Below are 20140 nucleotides of genomic sequence, written 5' to 3'. Positions count from 1 at the left end.
TGAATTAGAATGACCTCCAGCTTGAAAAACTTGCCAGCAGAGGGTCCTATTTGGATGCTGAGTTGCCTGAAGCCCTTCTGAATACAAATGAAACTTTGCAATCACTGTCTTTCACCATTCTTAATTCGGATGTCCAAATGAGAGCTTTGAAAACATATGAAAGAAAAAAAATACCATGGATAGTGTTTTCTTCCTAACTCACAATAGGAACCAGAAGCCTGAGGGCAAGAGAAAGCAGGTGAGCCTGGGTCACCATCTGTAGAGGCAACAGCCTGAAGCATTGTACAGCTAACTGGAGACCCTAAAAGACTTAAAAGTTTCTGCTTGTTCCTCCTTTCTAAAAGCAGGGGTGCAAAACATGCATCTTGGTCAAATTCAGCCTGGGTAATTGCATCCTACTTACCTAAATTACCCCTGCTGTTTCAATAGCCTGCTCCCCTCCTCCCTTTCCCCACAGTGCTGCTGGGAGCTCTTAAACAGCTGCTGCATTTCCCCCTGGAGACTATTGCAATTTATTGGTGGGCAAAGCCATCCCCAATATATCCTCTAACTAACAGAGCTGTGGCTTCCTGCTTTAAACCAAGCTGGGGTTACAAATTCAGCCTGTCAAAGGCTTGTGAGAACTTTGCAGCACTGTTGAGGAGAACAATACCATTGTTTGATTTTATTTTTCAGACTTGCTTAGTGGCAGATATTATTCTAAGAGATGCTCATGCCACCCAAAGCAGATGATTATTCAAAACTTCTGTCAACAAGATAATAAAAAATATTGTATAAATACAGTTCTAAGTATCAGGGACCAAATTCTAAATAGATTAAGTTGGGAGGGACTTTAAAGGTCCTCCAGTTCCAAACCCCACTGCTCTGGGCAAGGACACCTTCCATTAAACAGGGCTACTGAGAGCCCAACCTGGCCTTGGACGCTGCCAGGGGTGGGAGAGTCACATCTTCTCTGGGTAGCCTGTGCCAAAGCCTCAGCACCCTCACAGCAAAGAATTTCCTCCTGATATCTAATTGAACCTACTCTCAGCCTGTCCCTGCTCCCCTCTTTCCTGTCACTCCATGCCCTTGTAAATAATCCCCATCTCTCTTGTAGGCTCTTGTCAAGTACTGAAATGACACAATTAAGTCACCTTGAAGCCTTCTCTTCCCCAGGCTGAACGACCTCAATAAGAGAGGGACTAATGAAAATAAAGAGCTCAGTGTGCCAAACCTAACATCTTTAACCAAGCTTTTCAGAAATGAGCTATCTCCTTTCTTCCCTCTGCTTAAGAAAGTGAACATTCCCCTCCTCAGCTTGGATCATGCACTTTCAGGTCCAGTAAATTATAATAATGACTGAATTTGACCATCTGCATAAGAACGGCAGTAAAATGTCAGGAAAGGTGGGACGGTTCTAGTGAGGGTCTAGGCTGTCACTGACATCCATGGAGAGTGACTGGATGAGCTGAATTGCTGTTCAGGAACCAAACTGAAGTGGAAAGCCAGAGCTAAGGTCAGAAGCCTGAATGCAGAGGCTGGAGATGACTCAGTGGACCTCAGCCAGTGCAGGACCCGGGGGAAAGTCAGGCTCCTCTCCAGCAGCAGCTGGAGTTCTCAGACTGCAGAGAGCCAAGACACTCCGTGACAAACAGGGACAGGCACCAATTTTTACCATGAATGCAGACCTCCTTCCCCATCAGCTACAGCAATATCTTATTTTAGGCACCTCCCTTTAGCTTTTTATCTGCAACTCTTTAGACTTAGTCCCATTTAGCTGGGTTCTTAAGTCACACCTCTCACTACAGCTCTAAGCACAATGCTTAATCCCTATTTAAATAGGGAAGGAAAGCTTTTCTTCCTAAGAAATTATAACCACAATCCTTTAAAAAAGGTCTTAAAAAGAAAAAAAAAGGAAGACAAGCCCTAAGAAGGAGTTTTATTTCTTTTCTAAAGGCTAATGTAATCTTCTGGTCACTGGACTCCAGTTGTGTCCCAGTGTGCCAGATTAAAAGGCCTTATTCTACCAGCAATATTCTTCTCCTGCTTTTGCATGAGAAGACTGTAAGCAAGTCACCTCCTAACCTTTTTTTTTGTTAAGCTAAACAGAGAAGGTCACAGTTTTCAGTTACACTTAGCCTGTAACCTAGAAACCAAATTACCTGCCTAGAAACCTGTCTCAGTTAAGTACTTGAGAGCTATCAGATGAAGAGGCATTATGAAAGTGCTAAGTATTTAAAACTAGGGAAAATTACCTTTTTAATGACAGACTGTGACCCACAGCTCTCGGTAGTCTCAGACTATAAGAATGAAGCTGAGACACTGAAGTTATTTCCTGCTCTTAAACACAAACCTGAACATTTCTGGGGTTGTACTGGAACAAGAGACACTCAACCCAGAGAATTAAATGCCTGCAGAGACCAGCCATTCAATTACTTTACCTGTGTCTCTAAATGAATGTTGCTGAGATTTTTATAATACTAATTTTTTTTTTATTTTAAAAGCTCTGCAAGGTAAAACACTGGTAAGCACGCTGCATGCTCCTCAGAAGAAAACAAGCCTCAAAAATGTCAGTGTAGACACAGAAAAGTAAATTATGGAAAGCAGAAAAGGTTCAGACTCACAATCAAGAGTATGACTACATAATGTGTGGATGGCAGGCACAAACTGAGCTCTGAAAAACAGGAGTGTTTATCTCTGTCTCCATGTCACAAGCTAAGACATGAGGATCTGGGGAGGGATGTTCTCATGACTCCTGATTGGAGCACTAACAAAAGCCTTGCAGCTGCCTACACCCTTCTCCAGGTTAACCTGCCCACATATGCTCTGTGCCAGTGAAAAACACATGATAATTCCATTAGCTGGGCCCAAAAATCAAATTTGCTTCACCTTGCTCTGACTGTGGCCTTTTAGGTGGTCTCAGAGCACAACCGCAGCTCAGCTCTCAGATGTGTTTTTATTCCAACCCAATAAAGTCATCACAGGAGACTCTAGCTCAGAAGGGGTCTCAGGAGCTCACCAGTCCAGCCCCTGCCTGCAGCAGGTTCAGGTCCAGGACCAAACAGGGAATTGTGTTCCCCAGGGACCTGACTGGGCTGTGCTCCCTTCCCCTGGATCTGGAGCATCACTGCTCATCCTGAGCTACAGCCAGCAACACAAATTATGCTTCTCTGAAGCAGGTAAAGCACAGATCTGCTCATTAAACCCGTGGAAGAGAGCCAGGGATAAAATATCAGCTGACAGTAATTATTTTTAGGAAGCTGATACAGTTCTCTGAGAACCAGGACACCCTTCCTTTAGCCCATTCGATTTTACTCACAGGAGGGAGTCACCAAGGCTTCAGCCACTCCAAGCAGGACGTACTGAGGAGCCAGGTGGAAGCAAGGCATGGAGGAGACCAGGAGAAGCTCCTCAGACAGAGTCTGCTCCACCTGGGGGAAGTGCTTGCGGTGGATCTCGGAGAAGCCAGCAGCCATCACGGAAAGGGCAGCAGATAAATGACCTACAACTGGGTGAAGGGCACAGAACATTCACCAAGGCCACACTTACAGGACCATCCTGGCTTTAGAGTGCAGAAAACTCCTAAGAAATGCAAAAGAAGCTTCCTACCCCCACCCCAAATAGTTTTTCTGGACACCTCAACACAAATAAAGAGTGCTTGCTATGTGTATGTGGCAAAAGGACACCAGCTCAGCACACACACAATTTCAGAGTTCAGAATAAATGAGAGAGGAAAAACTTCTCTGGAAATCAAAGTACCAAGGAGAACTTTTGACCTTTTTTTTTTTTTTGAAGATTGAGGGGGAAAAGGAAGGAGAAAAGAAGAGGCAAATGTCCTTCCAGATAATACAAGAGAAATGGTAAGAACAAAACCAAAAGGCAGCAGGAAATTTTTCCAAAACTCAGATGTGTTATAACTACCCCACAATTTACCCATTGCATAGAGGGTAAAGTGTGGGATAGTAAATATTTTAATAATCTTAAAATATATTATTTTCTATTTCTTGATCTTGGCAGTACGAAATGGTTGTATCCTCTCAGAAAAGAAAAATACAAAGAAAGCAAGGTTTCCAAGTCTCTGAACCTGAATTATCTATACTTCTTGTGGTTTGAGCTCCCATTGATTTTTTGACTAAAATTCTGATTTGCCAGCATTTTTAAGCTATAATGTGAGTAGAATTTGGTTGCTTTTGACAGTTTTGGCTCAAATGCTTAGACTATATTTTTCTTACCAAGCCTTCATGACTAGCAAGTGCTTCACTTATTAGATTGGACATCAACAGCTTTTGTTTCATATTAAATTTAAACATATATACACTTTGTCTTTTTTAGTGTCAGTGTTTTTTAGAAAAGAATAAAAAACTCAAATAGTTAAGTGGCCTTAGCCTTGCTGTGTTTTTTGCAGGCCTCTGTCTTTCTTCCTCAGCACCAAACTCTCACACCCTTATTCCAGCACAATTTCCTGTATGTTCACAGCTTTAAAAATCCTACCCCCCCCCGCCTAACCCGAGCCTTGGAAGCTGTTTAGGCTCCTCTAGTGCTTACTGAGAATATCAGTGAATTATTTCTTGAAAATTGATGACAGGAGGGAATTCAACAGCATTTTCTGGCCAATGCACCTTATCAAAGCAAGTATGAAGCCCTCAAGGAGCTTCTTGTAGTGATCCAAAGCAAGAGTTCTCCTAGCGAAAAATTATGTTGGTACTGAAGAAACCTCCAGCAGTTCAGTATTCCTAACAGTGAAACAAACTTGAAGCATTTTCCTTTACTAAAAGCCAATACATTTCAGAAAAAGGAACCTCCAGGTGCCCAAAAGTTTCAGCTTTTTTTTTTTTTTCCAAAGACTTTAAGAGGCAGAGGAAGAAACCAAGGGCCTTGGAGGTACAGTTTTCATCTTTTCTCCCTTCAGTCCTCTATAAAACAAGAGACTTCCCTGGGGCTTGGGTTTTACAGGAGAACAAGTTGTTTTAGTAACATTTAGGGGTGATATTTAGGGGTGTTTTAGTAATATTTAGGGGACAAGGTTAATTTATAATATCTAGAAACCGTATTGGACCTTCATGAATAAACCAACAACTATAGAGAATGTAGCAGATTACAGTTTTTATGCAGATCCTTAATACTGAGCAACCAGGTATTTCAGTTGTCTGTATGGTTCATCCTTGAAAACTGCTATTCTTAATGTGCTGACTATTTCCAGAAAACTATTTAAATTTCTTCTTCTTCTTACAAGAGTTGAATTAAAATATAGTTATAGGCTGGCTTAACACCAACTGCCTATTTATACTTCCAATTTTGTTGCTGAAAATAATTGAGAACCTAATTAACTGTTGGCAAAAATATTGGCACTTAGAGGTCTACCATACTTGCAGGTGCAGTCATATTCTTGGATATCTAAAGCCATTGCCTGTACTCACAGGTATTTTTATGCCTCAGGTAGTTTATCACCCCTAACAGGAGGCTATTTTGATAAATGAACCTATTAAGAACAAACCACTGCATATATTCTACTGCTGTTCAACATAACAGGATAGAACATTAATACTAACTTGAAATTTCCATGGTTTAAAGGAAAAAGATTATCTGAATGTGCTTTTTGTGCTTTAATGCAGATGTTATTTTAAAAACTAGGCTAATTGCAACCTGCTGTGTTATATGCTTCTGGTTTGTATAAAACTTAATAACACTCTTAATTAGGCTAATTTAGTCAGATTAATACCTCTGTGTGTGTCAGTACTCACTGTGCTGCCTGCCATGGGGCACTGAATTAATAGCAGCACACTGAGAAAATAGCAGTTTATAAATATTTTCATCTGAGGTTTGCAATGCAGACTGGAAGATAAAAAATGTAGGAAGTTTAATGAGAGTATCTATGGAAGGGAATAGTTTTAAGCTTAAGGATTGGGAATTTTTCAATAATTTCTTTGAAACATATTTACTTCTGAGCATCATCCCAAACAAATCCATGTTAACATTTATAGTCAGATATAATTGTTTAGGATCATCCATCACACTGAAATTTCTCTTTCAAAACCAGAAAATATATTAAAGCTGTATAAACACGTGTGTTTTTCACATACCAATGTAAATTGTTGGAGAATGCCCAGTGTCCTTGGAGCTAAAGAGCCAGGAGTTTATGCACTCCAAAATAGGAACAAGAATCAGTAGGGGCACGATGCTGATCACGTTCATTGCTGCAACTGGCAAGACAAATCCACCAAAGTGCAGGTTGGAATTCATGGTTTGGAGATAATATCCTGAAGGAATCTGTATTGAAGGATAAAACCACAGTCCATGGATAAGATTTTCACTGTATTTGGAAACCTCTCCAAGTTTTTCCTTCTGAAGAAGTCACATTAAACAAAATACCTGCTGGCAAAAAAGGAATGAGCATTCATGAAGAAAGCCTTTTAGATAATGACAAGATTGCTCTCTGCCAGAACATAACATTTCCCTTTTATGAGATTTTCTCCTACATTTAACAAATTAAGCAACAGTCTAAAAGTTTGTTTGATCAGCCCTATTTAGAGCCATCAGCAGCAATGCTGAATTCCACCCAAAACTTCAGTCACTTCACCCAGACAGTGTTTAACAGATCAGAATCTTGAAATTGCAAAATGCAGAGTGATTTAATTTTAGAATTGCAAGGCACAGGGTTACAATTCTGTGCTCAGGGTAAGAGCACTTGAAAAGCTCCAGGGGACAAAAATTTGGGTACAGCCTTAGAATCAGCTTAGTGCAACTCACAGTCAGGGCACCCATAGAGGAATTCCTTTTACCTGGGGGAACTGAAAAGCAGAGACAAAAAGAAAATGAGGAACCCAGATGCAGCCAACTGAGTACAAAATTAAGTAGATTTGTAAGACTCTCTCACTAAAAAAGCAAATTATTTCTCCGGCCTATGGGAGGCTATACAGAAGAGCTGTTGTGTTTACCAAAAAGTGTAAAATTGAAATCCTGATGGCTTCTACCAACAGATTTACAGATTTTTCAGTGGGGTTTTTTGTTTGTTTGGGTTTTTTTGAGGAAGCTTGATTAATTAATTTCATGTGCAGAAGGGAGCCATAATCCACTGTATTTCACACAGACTGGGAAATTCCAACTTGAGTAATTCACAGAGTATAGTCATGACAGAACTCAACCTAGAATTGGGTTCTTTACTCTGTCTCCAAGTTCTGGATTCCTGCAGCATCCTGCACACTCTGATCAATATGATCACTGATTTCAAACCCACGGAGAATATTGCTGCTTTATAGGTGTCCAAAAATCAATGTATAGTTGTTAACTGAGCTCATGTAGGGTTTCTCATCAATGGTTATAGCCAATCCTACCCACTCTGAGTCTGTTCAGTGCTCAAGAATTATTCAAATGCTAGCTCTTCACAAAAATATTTTTCACCTACATTCCACCTCCAAAAGGAAATATAAATTGTAAAAGGGAGAATAAACAGTAACAGAACTATGTATGTTTAGAATGGAGTCAAATTTCATTGGTTCCTTTTTTCCAATGCCTATTGCAAATAAGAATTGAATTCTGAATAGGAATTAAAATATCATCAATATGAATCACAAGCACTGAAAGCTGTTAACTTAATAATATGAAAAAAATACTATTAATCTTTACAAAAAAGATACTGATCTATCTTTGAGTTTGAGGAAGAGTCTTAAACTTGTAGGAAATTCTGCCAAAAGATTAACTTCTTTCAGCAGTGGAAAGACATCTGTATTTTCTAGATAAATGCTTTATAATCAACTTGATAAGTTATAATATCTCTTTAATTTTCCTGTGGTCACTAATGCATAACCTTGGTCATGTATGTGTGTTTCTTGGGTTTGAGGTTTTTTTTTTTGGTTTGCATGGGATTTTTTGTGCTTTTGTATTGGGACGCACAAGACAGAGGATGGACTTTGGACCTGGTTAGCATAAGAGGTTTGATAACAGGAAGTCTTGGCAAGAACAAACAGCTTTAAAGATTGCAAGAAGATTAAATCAGACTGACTTACCAGAAAAAGAAAATTACATCAACTTATGCAAGCAAGAGATGTTGTAATATGTATAAGTTTATGGGATGATTAACCCAACCATTGTAGTAAAACATTACCAGCCTTCCTAAAATACTATATAAGTATTTGTACTTCACAATAAATTTGGATTCTCTAACCCTCTCAAAATCTTCCCCAACTCTCCAATTCCAATACTTTTGCAGGAAAGGGAGGAATTGCGGAGGGAAAAGAAGAAAGAGTGAGATGGATGGAACATGGAGTGATGGCATGAAGAAGTGTCTGTGAAGCAGTATATGCCACACACTTGTAAGAATTTCCTTAAGCAGCATTTTAACACCAATGACTAAAAATTAATTTCCGAGCTGGCTCATAAACTCATCATTCCAGTTGCCTCCAACTCCAGGATCATCCAGACAGAAAGGAATCTGAAGGAATTGTGTCAGCTTAAGGAGCTTCTTGACACATTTACATCTATATCACACACACGCGCCCAGGACAGCCTGACAGAGGGGCTGTGAAAGGACTGGAAACCCACCCAAAACTTCCACTGTAGGTACAGCAGCCACACAAGCCTGTCAAAGCTGTAGGAGAAACATGCAACCAAAACAGCAAATAAAGATTTGCTACCTCCCCCCAAAAGTGAGGGAACATATTGGAAAATTGCATTTTTCAGGAACACAGAGCCTTAGTCTCAGTGTTGGTAACTGTGATTACATCACGAGGAGATCAGGACTCACACAAGATGGTTCAGCCAGTAGAAAGGTTCCAAGATAGCAGCAAGCACTCACACAAGCTTCTTAATGAGTCTAGACCAAGTCAATTCTCATTATTTGAGGGGATCAGAGGCTACAGCAAGGTGTATTCTTAGGCAATTAGAGCTACTTTGCAAGGCTGCTCAGCCGGCAAAGCAACAGTCAGAAGGAACACACCTAGAGAGATGGTGCTAAACACGCGCCAGAGCCTATTTCAAGACTTTTGTTTAAAAGCTGTGTACCCACCTGCATGATGCACGTTCTGTAGAGAATCTGGAAGGTGAACAAGGGGAAGAGTCTGGCCAGTGACTTTGTGCCCTCCACCTGAGTCTCACTGTAGTGGCCACCGTGGTGCTCCTTGGCGTGGTCCAGCCAGCTGGGCATGGCTGTGCTGAGGTAGCGGTGGCGCACGCAGCACATCTTCAGGGCGCTGAAAATCACCCCAAAAATTGTCAGCAGGGAACTGTCTGCAAGCAATCAGAGAAGTTAGACATGTCTGAACATTGATATGTTTTTACCTGCTGTCAAGATAAACATCAGCCAAGACAAAACACTTTGGGAGCGAAAGTACAAGCTGGTATATTCACCTTTATGTCTTTTTAGGAAGAGGAAAGGTAATAACTCTGGATTTGTTTTAAAAAATTCTCTTTTGAACCCAGTTGGTTCACAACCCAGTTACAGAAGCAATCCTGTCCAACAGCCATGGAGAAGACCTCCTTTATTACCACTTATTTAACACACCACCATGTGTTTCTCTGGTTGAGCAGGTAAAAAACAAAGGAAATTCATACTTTCTTTCCATTTATTGAATGCCTGCTGAAATTTGGTAGCAAGGGAAGGGCAGTAGTGAAGTGAGAAGGAAAAGGAGTTTAAAAAAAGAGTTCAAGGCTTAAGAGAATTTTCATGGATGAATTTCAAGGCCAGAATTATCATCTCAGGTCTTCCAAGCAGCACACAGGACAAAAGAGGAGTTTCCAGTCTAGTACTTGACATATTAAAACTTATTGACTCGTTAGTGGGTTCAGGAATTGCCAACTTGTTTTTCAGATGAAATAAAAGTAGAATGAGCACAAAACTGTTAGCTTCAGGCTTGGGAATGCAGGTTCATTTACCTTTGGCAAATTGCCATCCATACAAATGGGGGTTGTGGCACTTTATGTTTTTCTGAGTGCTAAAGCACTACAATAATTTGAGTATCTATAAATAAATACTTCCCAAAACCCAAAATGAACTAAGATTGCAGAATGAAAATGTCTCCCTACTATCTCTGGTGTGGAAATTATTTTCTAGAAATATCCATTGGCACCTAGTGGAAGCACTTTCTTTAAAGTACTAAGTAAGGACATATTATAAGATAAACTAATATTTATAACTCCCTGGCTGTATGGAATTAACTTGCAGAATGTTGTCTTTATAAAATAAAATCTGAAATAGCATATCAAAACCCAAAAACAGAGAGTTGGTAGAGTTTTTATTGCTCTGTAGGACTGTACTTGGCAACTATTCTCACCACTCATTGCAAGTGATGTTTAAGTTTCAGACCTAGATTATTTTAAGAGCAAATCTGAGGACTAAAAGAAAAAAAAGTTCAGAATTCCAGAGTGAATTGACTAAGAAGCTAACCACAAAATAAGTGGGACTTGGGGCTCTACTCAAAGCAGAGTTAGTTTCAGAAGTAAATAAAAGATAACAGGAAATTTGGTATTAGCTCAATTAATTGACAGAGCTTGTAATGAGATGCTTCAAGTTAGAGAAATGTTGTTTTGCTTTGCTCTAGACTGGAGATTGGGCATACACAAAAAGAGAATAAGAAGCACTAATGGGGTGCTACTGCTCTGCAAGGGTTTGAACTCAGTCAGGTTTGAAATCAGAAGATGCACCGAGGGGCCCTTGACAAGCCCAGCAGAGAGTCAATAAAGCAGCAACACAGCTGTGTCCTGGCTCATCTGACCTGATCTCCAAAGCAGTCATGGCCCTCTCCTTTCCTTTGGAATGGAAGGGGTTGGGCAGATAAAAGGTTGAACAAAACATGACAAGTTCAATTCCACCAGCAGCAGGCATGTTACATCTCTTCCTGCACAGGCAAAGGCTGTGACATGCCCTGACATGACAGAAAACCAGAGTTTACCAGAGACTGCTTCCCACTTTTACAGTCTACCCAGAATCTCCAGAGGATGGACAGAATTTCTCACAGGCAGATTTTGGAGGGCTAAACCCCAAGGATCTACCACCAAACAGGGCAGAGTTAGAGAAGAAATAGTTTAGATATTGATTTCTTCTGTGAAAGTACTCTCTGAAGATGTTTCCTGAGACAGAGCTGCCCCTTACCTGTTTTGGGTTTGTAAATCATTTCACCCCGAACCATGTGAATTGTGATCATAGCCATAAGCCCAGACACAAATGGGATAAGAAAGCCAAGGTTCCTGGCCACAGACTGCTGGATGTAAGAAATGCTGACAAAGACCACTGCTGAATTCAAGTTAACCAGCCAGTGAAACCTGGAGCACACAGACAAGAGAGAGAAAAGTGGAGAGGCTGAATAATATAAAAGCTTTTACAGAAGATTAAAACATCCAATTAAAGGCATGGTTAAGTATAGTAATCATGGACAGCATCAGTACCATGCACACATTAGCACAGCAATTAAAACAGATTTTCACTCAAATGTCTCAGCTCCAAGAGGTATATGATTAAAGTAAGTGTACTAAGGCAGCAGAGCTGAACAAATTATCAGTCTGGTACTGGAAATATTCTTGTGGGTGACATTAATTAAATACATCAACATTTACCATTTACACATTTAATATCTGGTAACAAGTTTTTCATATGAAATATCATCCAATCATATGCTTCAAGATTAAGAGAAATGTCTTAATGCCACCACCCTTTGGTTAAGAAATATTAAATGTTAAAAAAATGCAAGAAATATTGAAATTTGATTTATCAGTTATTAGCTGCAAGGCTCAGCTTGAATTTTTGTTGGCTTCTGGAATATCTTGATAAGGAGTTTCCCCACCATAATTTTCTCTGAGATTGTAATTTGTAGTAGAGGTGCTTCCCAAGTAAGTACTGGGCCCCTCCTAAGCACAGAAGATATCCAAAGGATAAATCACACACTCCTGGAAGCAGATGGCATACCACTAGTGCCAGGCCTTCTGCAGCTTGGAACCCCTGAAAAGAGCACAATTATTGAGCACTGCTGTCCCAATGTGTCAAAGATTACAGTCTGGAAGCAACTGCAAGAGATTCCTCTGCCTTTGCTGGAACCATAGCAAAATTGTTTACTTTAAAGGTGAAATACACAATTATAAAGCTTAATACATATTACTGGAAGAAGAAAAGCTCATTTTCTTGTTCAGTGCCACTTCTGCATCATGCATGCTGTTTGAACTTGAGTGTTTGGGCTAATGAATCTGGAACTATCTTCTCAGTGACAAAAGATTTGGAATTATGTTACTCAATGATGATACAGTTGGAGGGATTTCGTACATAAAAATATTGACCCATTCAACTAAAGCTTTTAAAAAGATATAATTACATGACTCATTTGGCTAGAACTTATGTAAAAGTTTTGAATCAATTCTTAACTGACAATTATTAAGTCAGAAGCTTCAGTGGCTGTTTTCCAAACTTTTTAGAGTTGTGCCTGAGCTACCCAAGGTCCTGACATTTTTCATGATTCTATGAGTGTTTGGCTGGAAATAGGAGCATCCAAAGAAAACCCTGAAGAGCAGAAAAAACAGGAGAGCACTTTCATTTTTCACTGCTGCATAGCAACATACTTTATGACAGAAATGTAAAGTTCCTGTCCTTTTACAAAATAGAGAATAAAAAAACCCCATCCAATGTGTTCAGCAATCCCTATGGCCAAAGCAAGAAAGATAAACTAACCTCAACACCCATACCAGAATTCTGGGCTGTGCTCATATTGTACTGACAGCAGCAGAACAAAGTTCAGGCCTTTATTACATAAAGAGTCCCAGACCTCACACCAGGGCATGGCAGATTAGTTAGATACATCAAGCTGAATATTCTGTCTAGTTTGCCAGGGAAGAGCTCCTTCCTGAAAAGCCTCTTCACAGTGAGAACCAAAAGCCAACTTAAGAGGTTCGTGTCAAGACTGCAGCTCAGATACAAACTTAAATGCTACAATCCCACGTAAACCTAATACTCTTCTTAAAACACTTTACAGAAATGCATTTGTGGTGAAAACGTTGAAGTAACATCCAGGTGGTTCTTATTGAAAAGTATTGTTTATGTTTATACAGCTTGGCAGGAGGGGGTCAGTTTTCTCAGAATGACTATGGAGCTCCCTGCAAAAACAAAATGGGGGAAAAAAGTCCCAAGGAGGTTAGAACAGGTTTTTAAAAAGTCAAAATAAAGTGTATTGAGGAAATGGCAGAAATTGATCTGCAATATGTGGAAACAAAACAGAGAGAGTGAGGGTGGAAAACACCATTGGTCCCACATTCTCTGCATTTTTTTACAAGTTTGTAAGACGAGATACAGCTCTGCCCATTCTCACTGTACCCTTTGCTCTCATTCTCTGCCCCCACAGAGAGAACATATTTATCCTTGTGCAAAACAGAACCAGTCCATAACCTTCATCCTGGAAATTCAGAAGGACCTAGAAAAAATGAATCCAACAGAATCCAAGTTGCTTCTTCACTTAGGATTGGTATATTCTACTTATTTATAAGGTCAGAGCCACAGTACATACTGCAGCTTAGAACCAAGCTGTAAGATATGCCAATCAATCTTCTTGAAGGATTGAATTAGAAAACAGGTAACTACCAGGACTTTTAACCCAATCTTTAATTCAGTAATTCTGATTATTTAAACAGAACTTGGATAAGACCAGACTCAAACTCATCAAGAGTATGTCATCCCATTTTATATAATTTTAAAATTCAATCCCATGACAAACACCCACCAAGAGAGAACAGGCTATCAAGAAAAAGTGATCATATTCTGAAGGGTTTAATTAGATAAAAAATGCTCAGACTGAACCCCCCATTTTTCTAAATTTTGAGACTGCATTCCATAGCCCCTCCTTGGGTGCCAGTGCAAAAATTAATTTTTTTGAATTGCACATGTGCCTTTCTTGATATTTCCAAAGTTCCAAGAAATGACCCATTTGGATTCCCCCAAGGAACTTTTTATTCATGTTATATCTCCTTTGTAATCAACACTGAAAAATGTCACTTTGATTAAACACAATTTTGAATGGCTAAGACCACAGTACAATAAACTCTCCAGAGCTATCCTTCAGAACAACTGATTGCTCTCCAGTCTTAATCCCCCAGAGTCTTATTTAATCAAAATGATGTTGCTAATTAAGGATTAAAACTCAGAATAAAGTAAAAAGGAAGGATTTTTTTTCCCTCTTCTCTGCTATGGGCAGGTCAAGGAGGCAGAATCTGCTCTACGGAACTAAACAGTCTCATCCACCTTTGGTAAAGCTACTTTATTCACTGAAGTTTGGATTTAATTCAAAACTCCTTGATATTAACATAATTGGAGGAAAAAAGAATAGCCAGGAAAGCCATCCCCAAAGGAAGAGAGACCTGATTCACCAAGATCTTCATTGATTCTTCAGCATTGTATTGTTAATATGCAAATGTGCTCAGTTTTTATTTTAATAACCACGCATGTAAAGGAGAAAAAAAGGGCAGTTTAGGGCTTTCTTTCACCCTGCCTTGAAGCAGAAATATGGGGAGTCCCACTGCATGGTTTAACCAGAAAATATAGCACTCTCTATAGGGCTACAGAAGGGGAAAATAAGGGCAAACTAACCATCAAAAATTACCTCCCTGATGCATTGAGAAAGAAATAATTCATACAAAAAAAAATTTTAAAAAATCCAAACCCTGATTTTAAGAACCATTTTAAGAGCAATTACTCCTATGAATGGGGGGGAAAAATATCAACCAAAATACAAATGCCAAGAGGTTTATCAGATGCCAGAACTTGGCAGCAGCAAAGCTGAAATAATACAGCAGACCCCTACCACTGAATTTAGTATGAGACAACTCACAACCCTGACTTCCAGCAAACCAGTACTCTACTACTAAAAATTTACCCTGATGTAAATCTCAATATATTATTGAATCTTGACACTGTTAGGGAGCAACAGCAAAATATCCTAAAGGCATAGCCATGTCAAAGGCAGAAAACCAAATGTAGTATGTTGTTCCAACAGCAAAAAGGTTAGCCAATCTTTTGAGTATTTGGTAAATTTTTTTAATCCTAAAAACTCTGACTGAGCACTTCTGTAGGTGTCCAAAATAGATTATCATCTATGAGCAAAAGGAAGAAGTCAGGAAGAGTTTTAACTCTTGGAAACTCTTCCAAAAATCTCAGTTTTGCTGTTAAAAACAAAACATGAAACCCACCATGCACAGAACCTTTGTATTTCAAGGCAATGCTCTACCACTCCCAACAGACATTTAGCCAACATTAAATTACCAACCAGTTGAAAAATGAAAGCAGCTCCTTTGGCCCGCAGTCCTCGAGGCTGTAGGCACTCAGAGGGCACACAATGGCTCTTATTCCTCCTATTCCCAGGCTGGCTGTGAGGAGTGCAAAGTAGAACACAATTTTCTGCTCCCTTTTGGGCAGGGTGAGGAGGACGTGTCGTCTGTCGATGTGAACGTCTTCAAAGGGGAATGACACCACAGGTAACAGTGCCGTGCCTGGAATGGAAAGGAAATGGTCATTGGAAAAGAAGTAGAACCAGATGAATAAGATTTGCATTTTTTAGAGCATGTATGTTCTATGCAGGTATGAAAAGACAGATGGAAAATCAAAGATAAACAACAGAAAAGCATAGAGGCAGAATTCTGTAGAGAGGCAGAAATTTTTGGATGTTATGTAAAGCAATACCACTCTGGACCTCTGAGAAACCAAATTTCCTCTGAAGTGCTTGCAAGGATTCAGGTTCTTCTATCAACTGAATCAACAATTAACCAAAAACACCCACAAAACATCCCACAGTGGAATGCAGATTTTTTTCTTCTAAAATCACAGAATAGTAATAGGAATCATAATTTAAGAAATAAATTCTCAAAACTTTTTTTGGAAAAATTCTTCTTTCTGTAGCAGCTTCATAGAAAATATGATTTTTAGAAAATTTAACTATAGAAGCATTGCCACAAATTGTATTTGCCACTTCTAGTCTGCAAAGCAAGTCTTTCAGATTTAGTCAGCTGTAGATTTTTCAAGTCTTAATGGAGACTAAGCTTATAATACACTGCTGTTTCAACAACACCACTATTAGCCACTACTATGACTGTGTATTAAACTTTAATATATCAGGAATGTTTAATGATTTATCTCCAAAGGAAGAAGTGCTCTAGTTAAAACAATACCCAAATGCATCAAATTGTGTTTGCGTCTCCAATCTTCTACTTTAAGAAAAGCACTGAAAGGACAAGTGGCAGAAAGAGATTTAAACCAGAACACCAAAGGAGAAACAGTGGAACACAACAGCAAACATTTTTCCAGACTGCTTGAATAATGGTTTTGCAATCAGCTCAAGAACATTTCAGGAATGTTCTGATTTTTTTTAACTTGCTTTATTGTGTATCTAAATAACAATAACTGTCTGGCTGTTGTAGAAATCACTCTTGCTCAACAACTGGTCCAAGCAAAAAGCATTTCTATCAACTTGGTTTAATTTGCCAGAGTAACCAGCAGGTTGTGCTGGGAGATACCCTACAGCAGGAGGCCAAAATAGCACATGGGAGATTCCCTACCTGCTACAGAGCAGGTGGATTTTGTTTGAGCAGTGCTTTTTCTGTAAAAAGTGCTCAAAATAACATTCAAGGAAGGTTCAGAACATGCCAACAGCAGGCAGGCCCTCAGTGCAGGTATTAGGATACTTAAGGCAAAGTTTGTTTATACTGGTGTGTTCTTAAATAATTTTCCTCTTGTCCAAGTACAAAAGTCCTTTGTACCTTTACATATTATCTTACTCCTAACAGCAGGAAAGCAGTTAGGAGTTAGAATTTTCTCTCTGACTGAAGCCTGGCATTAGTGCCAAACACTAATAACCTTAGGGACCAACTTTAAGAGTTGAGTGAGCATCCTTGCTGCCAGCAGCTGACCCCACTTCAGAGGAGCCAAGTTGTGCACCAGCTACACAAGATGCACACACAAACTCTGCTTTGTCTCACTGAAAGCTGCAAAGGTGAAAACACTGCAGTGCATTTTGCAGAGGAGGAGCTGTGTAACCAGCTGTTAGAGAAGCTTGGGGAATGGAGATGCCAAACACATGCTCAAGAGCACATTTCTACAAGAGAACCGGTAAAACACGGCGCTGTCACCTACCTAGGAAGTGCAGGAACATGCAGATGCACACCAGCTTGGTCCTCCCCACCAGGTACTCTGCCAGCCAGCCCACCAGCACTGGGGTGAGCATGGAGGTGCCCACGAAGCACATGTTGACCATGGCTGCCTGGTGGCTGGGGTAGCCCAGCCTGGCAGTGCAGAAGAGGATCATGTTGCAGACAATGCCGAAGAAGGTGAACCTCTCGCACAGCTCCACCAGCAGCACGCACACGGCCTCGTGCAGCTTCTTCTCACCTTCAGGCAGCTGCTTCCCAGCACGGCTGCTTCCCCCAGCTCGTTGCTCCTTGTCAGCCATGTGGTTCACAAATCCCTTCTCCTGCATGTCTGCGTCAGGCATGCCTGTCTTTCTTTTTTTTTTAATTTTTTTTGAGTAGATCAGCTTGAGTTACAGGTACACCTCTGTGCTCCTTCACTGTCATTAGCACACTGGTAAGAGTCTCGCTTTGAATTCCACACTCTGCTACTACAATTTCTTAGAGCACCTGTCACTTTTGAGATATTACACAGAGGATCAAAGAATAGTTAAAAAAAACCCCCAAAAACAACAACAAATCAAAGAACTACATGAACATTTCAGTTTCTGAATACAGCAACACTAGGAAGTTAAGTAGTTGATTTAATTGGTTCACTTGGGGGTGAAAGAGATTTTTTTTCCCCCAGAATTATATTACCTATTAAATTATGTGAATCCAATACTGTATGCTAAACTCAATCTGTATGTTAAAGATAAAGGTTTAAACACACATGAAAGCTAACATTTTCAGCAGAATTCAAATAACAGATTGAGAAAATAATTTGGTTAAAACCATCCAATACTTTAATTAGGCGACAAGCGAAAAACAGCAAGTAGATAAACACAGGGATTTTTTTTTAAGGTTAACATTATCAAATGATTGTGCTATTTCTTTCTATTTCTGGTTGAAATTCAGATAAAGGTAATTATAAAAATAAGCAATGCTACTAGGTTTAAGTTAAAAAGCAAGTTTTGAAATAAAGCAAGTTGGATTTATAATCAAAAGAAAAAAGGGGAACCTAAAAACAGCCTAGTCCAAAACTGTTTCTTAAGGCAGATTCTGCCCTGTAGGTACCATGCACCAGAAGGGGCAGGGGCACAGGCAATATTTGATATTTTCTTTCATATCAAACAAAATCTACTACAGCCTTGAAAGGGAATTAGGAAGAGCGAAACTTACAGTGCTTTATAATGTTCCTGCTACTTTATCCACAACAAAGTCTGCTGATTTCCCAGGTCAGCTTCTCCATTTTGTGGAGCTCATAAAGATCACTAACATCTAATCAAAATGCTCCCACCTACAACTGGAAGCATCCCACATCTGTCTTGTGCAAATATAAGTGCATGCACAAGTTACAAGGAAGTGGAACACCAGGTCAGATTCTCTGAACAGAGCTCTCAGCGTTTCTGATGGCATTTTTTGAGATATGGGTTCTACTCTTTGCTTCCATCTGTCTTTATAGCTACTCAAATTTGGCCTCTTCAGATCTGTTTAGAATATGAGGCCTACTACATCACAAACCAGAAGCACAATAGTATATAAGCAGCATGAGTAAAGATTCCAAGGTTACCTAAAAAAAAAAAAAAAACCAAAAAAAAACCCAACAGTGATTCCAATGCAAAGCCTAAAAACTCTAAAGTTTAAATCTAAGTAGTAATAGGTTGTTTCCTAAAATTAAATATACTTTTAACCTATTACAAGTCTAAAACAAGAACTCAGACAGCAAAAACCTCACAGTTTTCAGAGACATTCAATTGGGGATGAAAACAGCTGCGACTTATGCCAAGAACTACTTTTGTTTTCTGATCCATGATAGCTAAAATGATCCTCCTTTGAGCAAACCAGCCAGAGAAGTTAAAAGTAGAACTCAGCTTAGTTTCTTCATCAAAGCCTAAAGAAGCCAATCTCAAATTAACACAGGACAGATAAAATATTTTAACTCAGAGGTGCACATAACTTCTGTTTCATGAAGCTACTTTTATCTAACTGTTCATAAGGAAAATAATTTTTCCTTAAGCAAATACAACTGTATTTTAACATCAGATAGAAAACATAAGGACAAATAAACCCTTGCTATAATAGACATTTGGATGTAAAATACTCTGTTTTCCTTCAGAGTGCCAAGTTTACCTGTTCTCATGGGTGCTGGCAGCTCACAGTGAATCACATCAGGGAAGCAGCACAGAGAGCAGGGCTCCTAGCTGGGATGGCTCTTAGTCCCCATGTGGCTTCACTTACCCAAATTTGGGGTGGCAAGCTGGGAAAAAGGCATAATTGACCAAGCCTTATAAATACCCTAGAAAGCAGGAATTGGGTGATTTTCATGATTACTTTTGAATTGCCCTTGCATGTGATCAATAAGGGTGTGGTGCTGACAGTCCCAGATCAATCAGTACATGATTACCATGTGCAGTGCTAAGAGAATGTACAGCTTCATGTAACAATAGGATCTTTATTGATTTACTTTTTTAATCACTCCTGCAGCAATTATAGGTGGTCAGTCTATTAACTTGACATGTTTTCTAGTGAATTCTAGTTGAATCATCTGGCATTCAGTTGGCTTATTCTTACCCAAGGTAATAAAACTGCATAAAGCCTGATGAAAAACCTCTATTATTTGCATTAACATATGTAGAGATTTATATCTACTGAAGCTCCTAGAAACTGGACACATAAAATAACTCCTATTTCAAAATCTAGCCCTTCTGGCAGTACTTCTGTCTGCCAATAAGGACTTGGTGTGTTTTTTAAACAAATCTTCTTTAAAGATCTGAAAATGTGGCAGTCACATCTTGGAGAGAGGTTTATAAAAATACTTATTTCTCACATGGAGGTGTCAGCCCAGGAGAGATCTGTCTGGTAATAAAAGAGTTGCTCTTTGGTGCCTTTCCACCCAAGGTTAAAGGTTACTTCTTCTCATACTGGAACCTACGCATTAACATTAAGCAAGTGAATTAAGCTGCTCAGGTTGGACTGAAATTTTCTACTGATTTTCTTGGACAAAGGATAATTGTCAGTGTTTTTTTTGTAGAGGTGTAAT

The 20140-nt window shown here is 39.4% G+C and overlaps 1 protein-coding gene across 1 annotated transcript in view; it reads right to left on the bottom strand.

Moving 5' to 3' along the window:
- Nucleotides 1-17576, bottom strand: part of SLC15A5 (solute carrier family 15 member 5) — a 28449-nt gene extending 10873 nt beyond the window's left edge. The window contains exons 1-6 of the mRNA XM_071424263.1: nt 17066-17576; nt 15207-15429; nt 11063-11232; nt 8981-9201; nt 6060-6246; nt 3299-3487 (exon numbers count right to left, since the gene is read on the bottom strand). Of these exons, the coding sequence (XP_071280364.1) occupies nt 3299-3487; nt 6060-6246; nt 8981-9201; nt 11063-11232; nt 15207-15429; nt 17066-17423 (1348 nt within the window). The 5' untranslated portion in view covers nt 17424-17576. The remainder of the gene's footprint in view (nt 1-3298; nt 3488-6059; nt 6247-8980; nt 9202-11062; nt 11233-15206; nt 15430-17065) is intronic.
- Between the last annotated feature and the right edge of the window lie 2564 nt (nt 17577-20140).

Source organism: Agelaius tricolor, unplaced genomic scaffold, assembly GCF_023055355.1.
Source record: "Agelaius tricolor isolate 1412-34295 unplaced genomic scaffold, bAgeTri1.0.p SCAF_3, whole genome shotgun sequence".
Classification (NCBI taxonomy): domain Eukaryota; kingdom Metazoa; phylum Chordata; class Aves; order Passeriformes; family Icteridae; genus Agelaius; species Agelaius tricolor.
The sequence above is the reverse complement of the archived record's forward strand: the minus strand, read 5'-3'. Positions and strand labels throughout refer to the sequence as shown.